The sequence below is a fragment of the Dipodomys merriami genome, unplaced genomic scaffold (assembly GCF_024711535.1).
Source record: "Dipodomys merriami isolate MVZ:Mamm:240054 unplaced genomic scaffold, mDipMer1.0.p SCAF_4, whole genome shotgun sequence".
In the NCBI taxonomy this organism is placed as follows: domain Eukaryota; kingdom Metazoa; phylum Chordata; class Mammalia; order Rodentia; family Heteromyidae; genus Dipodomys; species Dipodomys merriami.
The window spans coordinates 4,475,258-4,487,696 of NW_027205603.1; the positions used below are offsets into that span (position 1 = coordinate 4,475,258).

The 12,439-nt window shown below is 42.6% G+C and overlaps 1 protein-coding gene across 1 annotated transcript; it reads left to right on the top strand.

The window, feature by feature from the left end:
• The first annotated feature begins 10,506 nt into the window (after positions 1 to 10,506).
• On the top strand, positions 10,507 to 11,391 carry LOC138805538 (zinc finger protein 42 homolog). Its single transcript, XM_069990299.1, has one exon. The coding sequence runs from the start codon at positions 10,507 to 10,509 to the stop codon at positions 11,389 to 11,391; it is 885 nt and encodes a 294-aa protein (XP_069846400.1).
• The last annotated feature ends 1,048 nt before the right edge of the window (positions 11,392 to 12,439 follow it).

The window sequence follows — 12,439 nt, forward strand, 5'->3', positions numbered from 1 at the left end:
TTATGATTTGTCCAGAAATTCTTATTCTGTGATCGAAGTCAAGAACCCTAAGTGAAGAGTCCCTACTTTTAGAGGGAAATGTCACACACCCTCACCTGCATCCAGTGACAACAGTATTTTACATCAATAGTCTCTGAAAGTATGATTTCCTAGGATGTAATGGAAACTCATTTTAAATATTATTTTCTGTGTGTTGTCAGCTTTCTATCACCCTAATGAATTGCTTGAGACAAGTAACTTCTAAAAAGAAAAGGTTTATTTTGGTTCATAGTTTGCAAGGTTCCAAGCCATGATTGGCACTATTGTTTGTGTTTGTGGATAAGCAGCACATCATTGTAGAACAAAAGTACTCCTATCATGGTCCTAGAGCAAGAGAGGAAGGGCCCAGACTCCCATAATTCCTAATGACAGCTTGCTCCAGGTACTTAAGAAACATCCTCCCCCCCCCCCCCGCCGCCCCACTCCCACCCCCGTTTCTCCCTTTTTTTTTTCAGATTGCACAACCAGCTTTGTTGGCTATAATTCACCAGCAGAACACTCACTTTAGAAGATTACCCTCACATAAAGGCCTAGAAGGCCTGAGGGAGACAACATTGCCAAAAATTTCAAACTCTACCACTGTCTGCCATATATTAACTTAGATATCAAAAGGAGGTCTTCTTCCAGATTCAAAAAAAAAATGAAGTTCAAGGGAAACCTAGACAATCAAACCCTTAGCTGGAGGAAGCCTGAGGAAAGTGGAGAGCCTGATCATTCATCCTGAGGAGCTTTCACCACCAACGAGTCAAGTTGTGCACTGAGCCAGGTGGCCAAGCCCTCCTTGGTTGGGGGTAGCTGCACACCCTTTGCAGCACCTGGTGACCTTGAACTTGATAGTGAAGGTGCTCATACTCCAAATGCCACATCATGCCCATCAGCCACTGCCTGGCCTTTGGTGGACCCACCATGGTGACTCGAGTCTTGCCTGTGATTATGAACCACAGCTTCAGCTGAACGAAGTTGTGGCTGTAGTCCTCCATTCAGTGGAGTTATTTATCTCCTTGCCTGAATATTGCTCCTCCTGTTCCTCTTCCAGGTAAATAACCAATGGATCACTGAAGTTTTCATGCCAAGAGAGTTCATGTCCATGTTGTCCTCTGCTCCTATTAGGAAAAATAAATAGGCTAGACTCAATTGTCAACCGGCTAGGACAGTTTATTGAGACATAACAGCAAAGGGAACCACTTTCCCATGGGAATGGAGGCTGTGCTAGGAGGTAGGGTTGTAGTTAGGCTTTTATAAGGTCTGAGCAAGGAGACAGGGCATATTATAGTTCAGTACAATAGGTATGGACAGAAAATAGGGTGAGTATACATAGTGATTGTTGAGCCCATTATCCAAGGTCTCAAGCTTTTTAATGTCCAAATAGCTCTACATCTGTCTTGCCTTGACAGTTTGACCTTCTCAGGGTCTTCTAACCTCTTAATCCTTTTCTGATCTCAAAGCTTGGCCTCAGAGTTTCCTACAGGTTAGACCTAAAATGGAGTGTTTACATTCAGACTTAGGTCAAATTGCCCTGCCTACCTGGGGATTTGCTTGATGTCCATATCCTTCTTTAGATACAAAAGAAGATTGGGCCAATAGGAGAGAGGTACGTCCTTCAAATAGGGTCCTTGGATAGATAAAGAAAAAAAAGGACTGTAAGAAAAGACTGGGAAAGAGGTCAGATTCTTTTGGATTTCTTTTGGTCTGGTCCTGTTAGGGATTTATTGTCCAAACCGTCCTGTTTAGGATTTATGGTGCAAACTGACTCATGTGGGGTTTAATGGTAGGGGTATCATCCTGACACTGGAAGTCCTGCACTTTCAGATGGGTAAAATTTTCCAGTGAACCAGAAGAGGTACCCAGGGGAGGGTAGTCAGTGGGTAATAGGAACATGGAATTATGAGAACAAAGCAGATTTCCATCATTTGAAACCCTGAATGGGTATAAAAAGTTGAGGGCCAGAGAGGTCTTTTTTGACTACTTCCTGCTGACATGGGAGTGTCGAGGAGTCACTGGGGCTGGGGTCTTCAGGATCCAGGTCTATGCTGGAGAGGGGAGGGTGGTATAAGTGAAGCCTTCAGTTGCCTACAGTAATAGGAAGGCCTTGACTTGCTCCCAAGTAGTGTCCTGAGTGAGGGTTGTTATACTGTTAAAGAGAAATTTTTGAAAAAGTTGAGAAAATATGGTCCAAAAAAGAAGAGTAAGAGGATGACTGTTAAAGTTTCCAATAGAAGAGCAAGCCAGGGGATCACCATGAGAGGGAATCCTACCAAGATGTCCACTGGGATGATTCTTATCATCCACTTATCATCCTGCAATTGATTTGAGATCAGGCAAAGGATGACAAGGTGGCAGGACTGGCCAACATGAATGACACAAGAGAACACACCCTGGACACAGCCAGAAAAGTTCCACTTGGAGCACAAACCCAGTTATGGCCATTATGGGAAGGAGGAATCTCCATATCATTGGACTGGGGGCAAGAAGGGAGTGTCTAGGATTTTTGGCAACTGGGTAAGGGAGAGCATGGTGGGCTGGTTAAGAATAACCAGTCCAAAGCTAGGGCATTGGAGTGGTTAAGGCCTTGGACAGGCCTTGATCATTTCATGTATCTGGACTATAGATGTCTGGGCTATAGATATCCGGACTATATAGTGTCATAGGGCTTATTAAGCCTCACAGTCTTAGAGTTTACTCTTAGCCTCTGTAACTCTATTTTGCTTTTGTGACTCCATCTTAAAGAAAAGACTGCACCCCCACCCATGAGACTAGTTCCTTATAGTTTGATATTTAAAGATATATGTCCCCACTGTTTCGTTTATGTTCCTAGGTACGATCATAGACAAGCATAGAAATGGCTCATGCTCCCCTCATTCAATGCTTGCTTACGGAATCGTCTAGCTTACCTTTCTGTAACTTCCTGCTTGGCTTGCACCTGCAGGAAAGAACCATTAGGGACTTTCCATCCCTGAGCAAACCCAAAAGTGGGTTTTCTGATTTAAAAGGGGCCATGAGACCAGACTTGGGACTACACTTTGGGTCACCCAACCGCCCAATGTAATTCTGGCTGGTAATGAAGACTTTCTATTGCCTGTACTCTGTATCTGTGGGCTCTCTCCTGGTGGCCTTTGCCACAACATTTTGGAGGCCCCAGCAAAATCCCCAGGAGATAAGATCCCAGACCCCAAGTTGTCTTGGCAGGTGGCTGGCACTAGGGAGATAGATCAAGTCAGTTCCTAAGGGATGTACCTCCTGAGACATTCCAGGGCCCCAGGGACCACATTTCTCTCCTCTCTGCTGCTCTGGACACCCCCGAGGCTTCCACCCCAAATTATTTCTGATACCACGGACAGTTGTGTATTCCTGTCAAGCCCCAGAGGTAAGTCTGTTCTGTTTGGGGCACCCCTGGTGAGGTACACAAGTGCTGTAGATCCATGTCTGGGAATTGGATGAGACGTCACCAGTTCCTCCTGTAATTGGAGTCTTGTTTGGGGGAACTAGGTCCCTTTGTCACTCGAAATTGGCTGTGTTAATGTATTTAATTTCAATTTGACCTTATAAGGCCTTCTGTAACAGTTTCTAGCAAGCCCACAGAAGGACAGATGATTCTTACAAGTTTGTCAGATGTAACTTTGACCCTTAATAAGATCTAGGTAAGACCATGCTTAAAGACTACTTCATTCACCTCCATGTTGCTTTAATTGGAGTAAAGTGGCCTTTTATAAAGACTCATTAATCTGAGAACTGTGATTCAAAGCTAGCCTGGGCAGAGAAAGTTCCCTGTAAGATTGTCATCTTTAATCGACCAGCAGAATGCTGAAAGGAGGAGGTACTAGCTAGCAGAGCTCTAGCCTTGAGCTGGAGAGCTGAGGGACAGTACTCAGGTCCTGAGTTCAAGTTCAGTGACTGACCAAAGGAAATGTCAATGGGGCATTTATCTCAGCATGGAGAGTACACTCCTGGGACCCTGACAATGATGGAGCATACAGAGGCAGTTGAATGACACTGCTCAAAGACAACAATGGTATCAAAATCTAGAGTCACTTATTTGGCCCTTTCAAAAAAAAATTTATCAGAGCCAGGAGATCATAGAAAAGTTTGAAAGCATGCCTTTCTTATCCCCATGTCTGTCTACTTTGTGACTGGACAGGAACTTATACCCTTGCCAGTCATCTGTAATAGTGGGAAGTAAAAAGCTAAGCTTGTCAAATGGGGGGATAGTTTAAAATCCAACCCCCTATATCTGTTCAAAGCCCTAACTGGCAGGAAAGGAAGTTTGTGAACCTGAGATCATGTACCCATTAAGAGCTACCTTAAGGCCTACAAAGGTGACTTGGGCATTGTTAGGGTCACCAGAGATTAGGTAACCCAGGCAGCCAGAAAAATGCTTTTGCATACCAAAAATGCTGACAGGCTACATTAAGTGTTGCATGTACTTTCCAATCTGAAGAATATATTGCTCCTAATGACATCTAATCCTGAAAACCCCTTAGTGAAATAGGCTAAGATTTTAGGTCCCTGGCTAAATAGGGTCCCTGTTGGCTTGAAGAATTTATAGAAGTTGGATCTTTGCCCATCAAATCCCCATAAGATCAAGAAACATCAGTAGAAGAAAAAATCACCTAAAGCCCAGGGAAATAGAGCAACAGATCTGGCAGCCAGGGAGGTGGAGCCCCTCCAGATTCTAGTGATGATGTGAAACTAGATATGCCTCCCAATCCCCTGTATAAAAGAGGGAATGGGTAAGGCAGTTGAACTTCAAGCAAAAAAAAAAATGGGTTGGCTGGTGTTGCCAAATGGGAGACCTACTTGTTCTCCCAGCAGCCCTGGGAAAACAATTGGTGATTCAACTCCATGAGACTCCCAAACTAAGAGATGTCGCCATGGCAGAGATTACTAACTACTCCCTTCTCAAGTCCTTACAGACCTTTCAGTCCACTCAGAAGGCTATTCACTAGAAAGTCAGAGGAACAAATCCCTAGCCCATGCTTGAGTCAGTTCATATGTTCCAACTGAGTGACCTAGCATGGGTTAAAAGAATCCCTGCCCAGACCTTACCACACCAATGGCAGTAAAGGTAGCCGGTGTTCCCTCCTGGATCCACCACATGCAGCTAAAGGGAGCAGTAGACAAAGAAGAAAGATGGACCATTTTTCAAACTCCTGAGTTGCTAAAAATAAGATTGAAATGGACCTCTTAATTGTGTTGGCACTGGGGTTCCTCGTCCTGCCCAAGGGACAGGCACGTAGCAATCACCGTCCACAGACATGGGATTGGCAGATCAGAAATACAGGGGATGGAAGACTCACTGCAAATGTAACTACCAATAACCTGCATTTATTTAAAGCAGATTTTTGCTCCTTCATGACATTCTCATCACAAGATGGTCAGGGAGTATCCAAGATTGTGAGGGAGACCAGATAGAAAAAATCTCCAAGCCCTTCCATTTTATGTCTGTCTTGTGACTACAGGGCCTTCCTGTCAGGGAGATGGCCACTTCCACTGTGCTAGTTGGGGAAATGAAACAGACACTTAGTGGAAACATGTAGATTCCTATATCCATGTTCTGCAAAAACCAAGTCCTAAGACCTGCCACACTGGCAGCTGCAATCCCATGGTCATCAAAGTTCAAACCTGAAATGTTGAGGATGAGCACTCTTGGGATACAGAGAGGACCTGGAAAATATGACTGTATGTAATGGGCCAAGACTGGAGAGATAGATTCACTATACAAAGAAGGCTTCCTTCCTGGGACACCCAACCTATAGGCCCAAATAGCAACCTTTTCCTGCCTGTGCCAGAAGGACCTGAAGTTCCCCCAACAATCCCCCTATACAGGTGCATCTATATCTGTTAGGGCTACCCCAGTAGCCCAATCCAAAAGCCTGGGGCTTGTCTCTCAATGTTAAGCATGCTAGACAAGGTCCATTGGATCCTCAATCATCTAACCCAAGCCTAGATCAAGACTGTTGGTTGTGTTTGGATCCACAATCTCCCTACTACATAGGGGTGAGGACTATCAATACCCTCACTCCTGTTAAAAATCAATTCGATTGTAATTGGGATCATCCTCTAATCACCCTATGGGATCTACAAGGCACAGAAACCTGTGTTGTCTCATTCAAATATATCTAAAGAAAACTCCCTACGCAGATACCTGCTATGCTACTCTGAGTACATCAAATGCAACAAACCAAAGAGATTATTATCGGATTCCAGAGACCACCTCATTGGCATATGGGTTAGTTAAGCGCGTAGCCTCTGATCTATTAGAGAGCCAAGCAGGGAGGGCTCTCTGTGTATTGGTACAAATCATTCCTCAAGTATACATCTACAGTGAGGACTAGATGCAGGACTTGTCAGAACTTGAAGGGTCATCCAAGTCCTCATCCCCCTTTTGGTAGGAGCAGGGATTGCTGGGTCAGCAGCCATTGGGGCATCTGCATTAGTCACAGGAGACAAAAACTTCAAAGAACTAAGTTCTCAAATACATATGGATTTATGACATTTAAAAACTCACTCTCCTGACTAGTAGGTGGTCCTTCAGAACTGCCAGGGACTGGACCTCATGATGAAATAAGGTGGTCTCTGCATAGACCTAGGGGAGACCTGTTGTCTTTATGCTAATCAGTCAGGACTTATTAGAAAAAGCTATGTCCTAACTAAAAATATCTTAAAGGAGATAGAGAAAAGAAGACCTAGGTCTGAAAATGCTATCAGTCCCTGTTTAACTGGTTTCCTTGGTTTACTACCTTAGTCACAGCCCTAGCATACCCTCTGGCCCTCTTGCTTCTAGCTTTAACAGTAGGACCATATTTGATTAACTGCCTTACCAATTATGTTAGGGAAAGAATAAATGCAATTACTGCTAAAGGTCATAAGAAATAATAATTATGACCCTTTGCCCCAGTGTGAGTCGACGATTTGACTCATACCTGTATAACCAGTGGGAAATATAATAGGGATTATCAAACCTCACTGTAGAGTTTACTCTTAGCCTCTGTAACTCCATTTTGCTTCTTTTCAGGTGGCCCTGATAAGGACATCCATCTGGTCTTGGGAAGACATCTGGTGTCATTTTGTCTGTCTGTCAAGCTGTATCCTATGTAGTCCTTCTCTAAGTTTGCACTAGCTTTACTTTTTTTTTTCTTTTTTGTCAGTTGTGGAGCATGTACTTAAGGCTTGGGCACTGTCCCTGGGCCTCTTTGTGCTCAAGGCTAGCACTCTACCACATTAGCCACAGTGCTACTTCAGAGTTTTGAGTAGTGAATTGGAGATAAGAATTTCAAGACTTTCCTGCCCAAGCTGGCTTCAAATTGTGCTCATCAGATCTCAGCCTCCTGAGTAGCTAGGATTACAGGTGTAAGCCACTGGTGCCTGGCTAACTTTGTCTCACTCTGTTCTTCTAGTGCCTGTACCAACTGTGCTTGAGCCTGTCTCTGGAAATGTGGTTATTCCCATAGTAAGCGCACTGTCCCCCAATGTATGCTTAAGAACTTTCACAAGGAATTTTGGGAATCCTAGGGAAGTCAAGCTCATCTCTCTGTGTAATATAATTTGGTATAAATTAGTATGTATAGTGCTCTAATCTAAAAATGGGTGAAAAACACAATAAGTGCACATAGTGGGTAAAGGGTTCAGCTTCACACAATCCCCCACTCTTCCACCAAGCTTACTCCTCCTCTACCCATCTAGGAAGTATTCAAGTATTCAATTTGTATGCTATTGTGCCTTGCTAACAGCATTGTCTCTCTTCACAGGCCATAGAGATGGGCCCATCTAGGAAATGTTCAATGGTAAAGTCATATGGTAATGTGCCTTGCTAGCAAAGTGATCTAAACATATTCTATTTTTGGTTATCCAAGTCTTGGTTATCTATGAGAGTAAGAGATTCTGTTTGTTGACAAAAGTATTTGTTTTTAAGGTTTGTTTTTCTAAATTGACCTTGTGGTTCTATAGTGCTATGGGCAAAAATACCTCATCACTGGAATTCCAGAAAACTTACATCCAATATTCATTTTAAAAACCTAAGCTTGCTTTAAGACCTTTGTGCATGTGCGTATATGTGTCAATATGTTCAAAACAATCTGATATTTTGATACAAAAACTGTCAGCATGGTATGAGAAAAAGTCTTTTCTATCAATCTAAAGTGCTTCTGTTTTGCATAGTAATTTTTTTTTGGTATTGATATTTCATGAAATTATTTGCTTTTTTACTTGAATTGTAAATAGTACAGTATCTGAGCTGCATGTGACCAGCAGCCAAGTTAGGGATATCAGTAGATTTGGATTGGCATAAGAACCTAGCAAACTGTTCTGCCTGGGGAGCTTGGGTCTCGGTAGAAAAACAGTATTGCAGGGGCTGGGAAGGTGGCTCAGTGGTAGAGTGCTTGCCTTGCATGCATGAGGCCCTGGGTTCGATTCCCCAGCACCACATAAGCAAAAAGAAAAAAGCCGGAAGTGGTGCTGTGGCTCAAGTGGTAGAGCTGAGGGACAGCGCTCAGGCCCAGAGTTCAGGCCCCACAACCGGACCCCAAAAAAAAAAAAAGAAAAGAAAAGAAAAAGAAAAACAGTAGTGCACCTGTTTGTATGAAATTGCCTTGAGGGTAATCTCCTGTGTCTATTGATTCGTTTCTGACACAGTCATTGTACAGTTAAAAATGGGTTGTCTTAAACTCAATTGGCTAAGAAGGTCAGCAGATATGCATGTTAATAAATATTTTAAAGGATTATTACATTGCATTAAAAAGGAACTTTAGAGCTGGGCACTGGTGACTCACGCCTGTAATCCTAGCTACTCAGGAGACTGAGAGCTGAGGATCGAGGTTCAAAGCCAGCCCGGGCAGGAAAGTCCGTGAGACTCTTATCTCCAATAAACCAGTATAAAACCAGAAGTGACGCCATGGCTCAAGTGGTAGAGCACTCCCTTGAGCTGAAGAGCGCAGGGTCATCACCCAAGCCCAGAGTTCAAACCACACGAATGACCAAAAAAAAAAAGACCTTTAGTTAAAATGTTTTTAAGGGTTATTTTAAATGCAAATTAAAGCAAAGGGAGTATAAAAAAAGGGAAGTTAATTTTAAAAAGGTTTTGGGAAGGGAATGAATTCCTTTGGATAAAAAAGAATTTGGGAAGTAAGAATTGTCTTAAATGTTTGTATCAAAGTGGAGATAGGAAGAAATTAAGACTACTGAAGGCTAAACTAAGTAGCATCTGATAATGCTGTCAATCTTAATTAGTATCATAAAGTGCTGTATTCAGTTAAAAATTAATTAGATTGCTTAATCAGTTGCTGTTCCAAAATTCTCATTGTGACTATTATTGAGTTTTACCTTTACAGATTTCATTTTTCTGTAGTAATTACAGTCAGGCTCACAGAGGGATAAATGACTGTTACAAGTCTGTCAGATTGAACTTTGATTCTTAATAAGTTCCAAGTAAGCTCTGCTTAAAACTCTTTCCTTAAAACTATCTCCTTGTTGCTCCAATTAAAATGGTCTATTGGTACAGATTCTCATTTGACTGGTCATTCACACACCCCTCCAATGTGGGATTCAGCCAACTGGGGCATGTCAACCCAGCAAGCAGCAAAAATGCCAACCGGGACATTATCCCAACAATGAGAAGACGCCCACCATGACAAAGCTTGTCCTTGGACAAGGGATCAAAGGGGCAAAGGGTCATCCCGAAGCTGTCAGAAGAAACTTCTAAGAGAGGATGGTGTCAGAGCCTGAAGGAATCCTTTGTGCTTGCCCTTTCAAAACTAAAAGGCAGGAGGTCATCAGAAAATAGTTCATAAGCATGGCCATCTACTGCCCATACCTGGCTACTTCGTAACTGGGCAGGAACTGACACCCTTGCCTATCAATCACTTATAGTGGGTGGTAAAATGCTAGGGTTTTCAAATGGGGGATAATTCAAAATTAACAAAAATTCCAGCCCCCATTATCTGCTCATGGCCTTAACTGGCAGAAAATATTTGGTCTGGCACCAGCCACATGAATTCATCTGGTCAGGGAAAAGGGGTAAACTTGGAATATTAGCAAATCAAAACACTCCCCCAGGCACCTGGCCATTCAGGCCTATTAGACCCCACACACTCATATAAAGAGGTCTTAATAAATATCTGTACAGATTCTAAATATACCTTCTTGGTATTACATGCCCATGCAGACATTTTTTAAAAAGAAGTTTGGGAGGAGGCGGGGGCTGGGAGCTGAGCACGTGGCCGGGCCGAGTCCTCCAGCTGTTGGGGTGCGAGTTCTATTTCTCCTTTGTCTTACCTCTGCGGGAACTGGGCGAGGAGGAGTCAGAGTTCGTCTGGACAAATAAGGGCTGGAACACGTGGTGAAAAATAGAAGAACTGTTGGCTTTCACAGAGCTCACAGTCTAAGGTGTTTGTTGGCGGCATCTGATCAGAACTACCCAGAAGTGATTGTTATTAGTCTGCTACAATCCTTCCCAGAGGAAGCAGTGAGGGCAAGATGAGGCAGCAGATGAACAGAAGGGCAAAGCCAAGTGGCCCAAAAGGCCTGAGTGAAGAAACTCGCCACCAAGCCGAACCAAGGCAGGACCACAGGAGGGAAACTCTCTGTGATGAAGATGACCTGCTGTATGAGATTAATCATATTGTTGGAGATGATGATTTTTCAGACTGTTACATAGAATGTGTAATAAGAGGTGAGATTTCTGAATCCATCCCTCAAGAGGAGTTCCTTAACTCCTTTGCAATCCTGAAGGAAGAAACAGAAAAAAATCTTTCTGAGCAGATTCTTCAGGGTACTACTAGCTCCCTTCCTAAGCCTTCGTTGTCACCCATGACCAAAGGCAGCCAACAAGAGCTTCCTCAACAGATGTTTGAAACGAATTCACCGCCTGGAGATTCCAAGCACACACCAAGCAAGAAGCCCACTTCTGGAGGACTACCCAGTGGTGACTTGGATCCTAAACCAGTCACAGAAGGTACTGGAAAGAAGCCTCCGAATAGTAATGCATGTGGTGCTCTGAAGTTAATGATTTGTCCTGAGAGGGGCTGCACAAAAATGGTGAGAAACAAAGCTGCCCTGAAGAAGCATTCCCTAGTTCATAGTCCCCGGCAGTTTGTGTGTTCCGAGTGTGGGCGTGCATTTGCAGAAAAGGCCAAGCTGACGCGGCATTATCTGGTGCACAGTGGAGAGAAGCCATTCCAGTGCACATATGAAGGATGTGGGAAACGCTTTTCCCTGGACTTCAACTTACGTACACATGTACGCATCCACACTGGCGAGAAACGTTTCGAGTGTCCTTTAGATGGCTGTAACAGAAAGTTTATTCAGTCCAGTAACATGAGAGCTCACATCTTAACTCATACGAAGACAAAGAAATCATAGAAGAAAGAGAGAAGATGGAAGATAAACCCCATTAGTAGAAAAGTAATTGGAGAAAAATTTGCATCCTAGATTGTTGCGTCTAGACGGGGATTTTAAAAAATTATCCTTGAACAAAATAATGGGTTCCTAACAGTTTCATATATATATGTATATATATATATATATATATATGAAATATATTTGATCATCTTCACGTCCTTATTTTCCTCTTTTGTCTCGTCTTTTTTTTTTTAATCTGTCATGGGGCTTGAACTCTGGGGCTGAGCTCTATCCCTCAGCTCTTCAGCTCAAGGCTAGTGCTCTACCACTTGAGCCACGGTTTTCTGGTGGTTAATTGGAGATAAGAGTCTCTGGGGTTTCCTGCCCAGGCTGGCTTTGAACTATATGTATTGGTACCAGTACTGGTACATTAGCTATTTTTCTCAAGGCTAGTGCTCTACCAACTTAAGCCAGATTCCTACTTCTGGCTTTTTTGATGATTAATTGGAGATGAAAATCTTTTAGACTTTCTTGCCTGGGCTGTATGGCTCAGATCTTAGCCTCTTGAGTAGCTAGGAATATTGGCATGAGCCACCTGCAGTCAGCTGTGATGCCATTTTAAGAACACCAATATTTTTCCTTTCAGTAGAAAGGTCAGTGATCAATGTACTTCAAAAACATAATCCCGTGTTAGATTATTATGTTAGATTATTGGATATATTCTCATCTACTACATAGGAAAATAACTTAGCTTTCTAGTTTCTAGTTATGTAGCTTTTACTAATGTAAATCACAGGTGTAATCAATGAATATTTTTTAGTATATAGTAAAATGAGTGGTTACATATTCTTTAAAGCTAGATTTGTCTTATAATTAATGAATATTTTTTAGTATATAGTAAAATGAGTGGTTACATATTCTTTAAAGCTAGATTTGTCTTATAATTTTATCATTCTATCAAATTGTAATCATATTTGGTGATGTGAATTCGTAAGTCAAAATAAAAATGCACAAACCCCCCCCCCAAAAAAGAAGTTTGTTGGCTAATGATAACTTCCCAATAGATCAT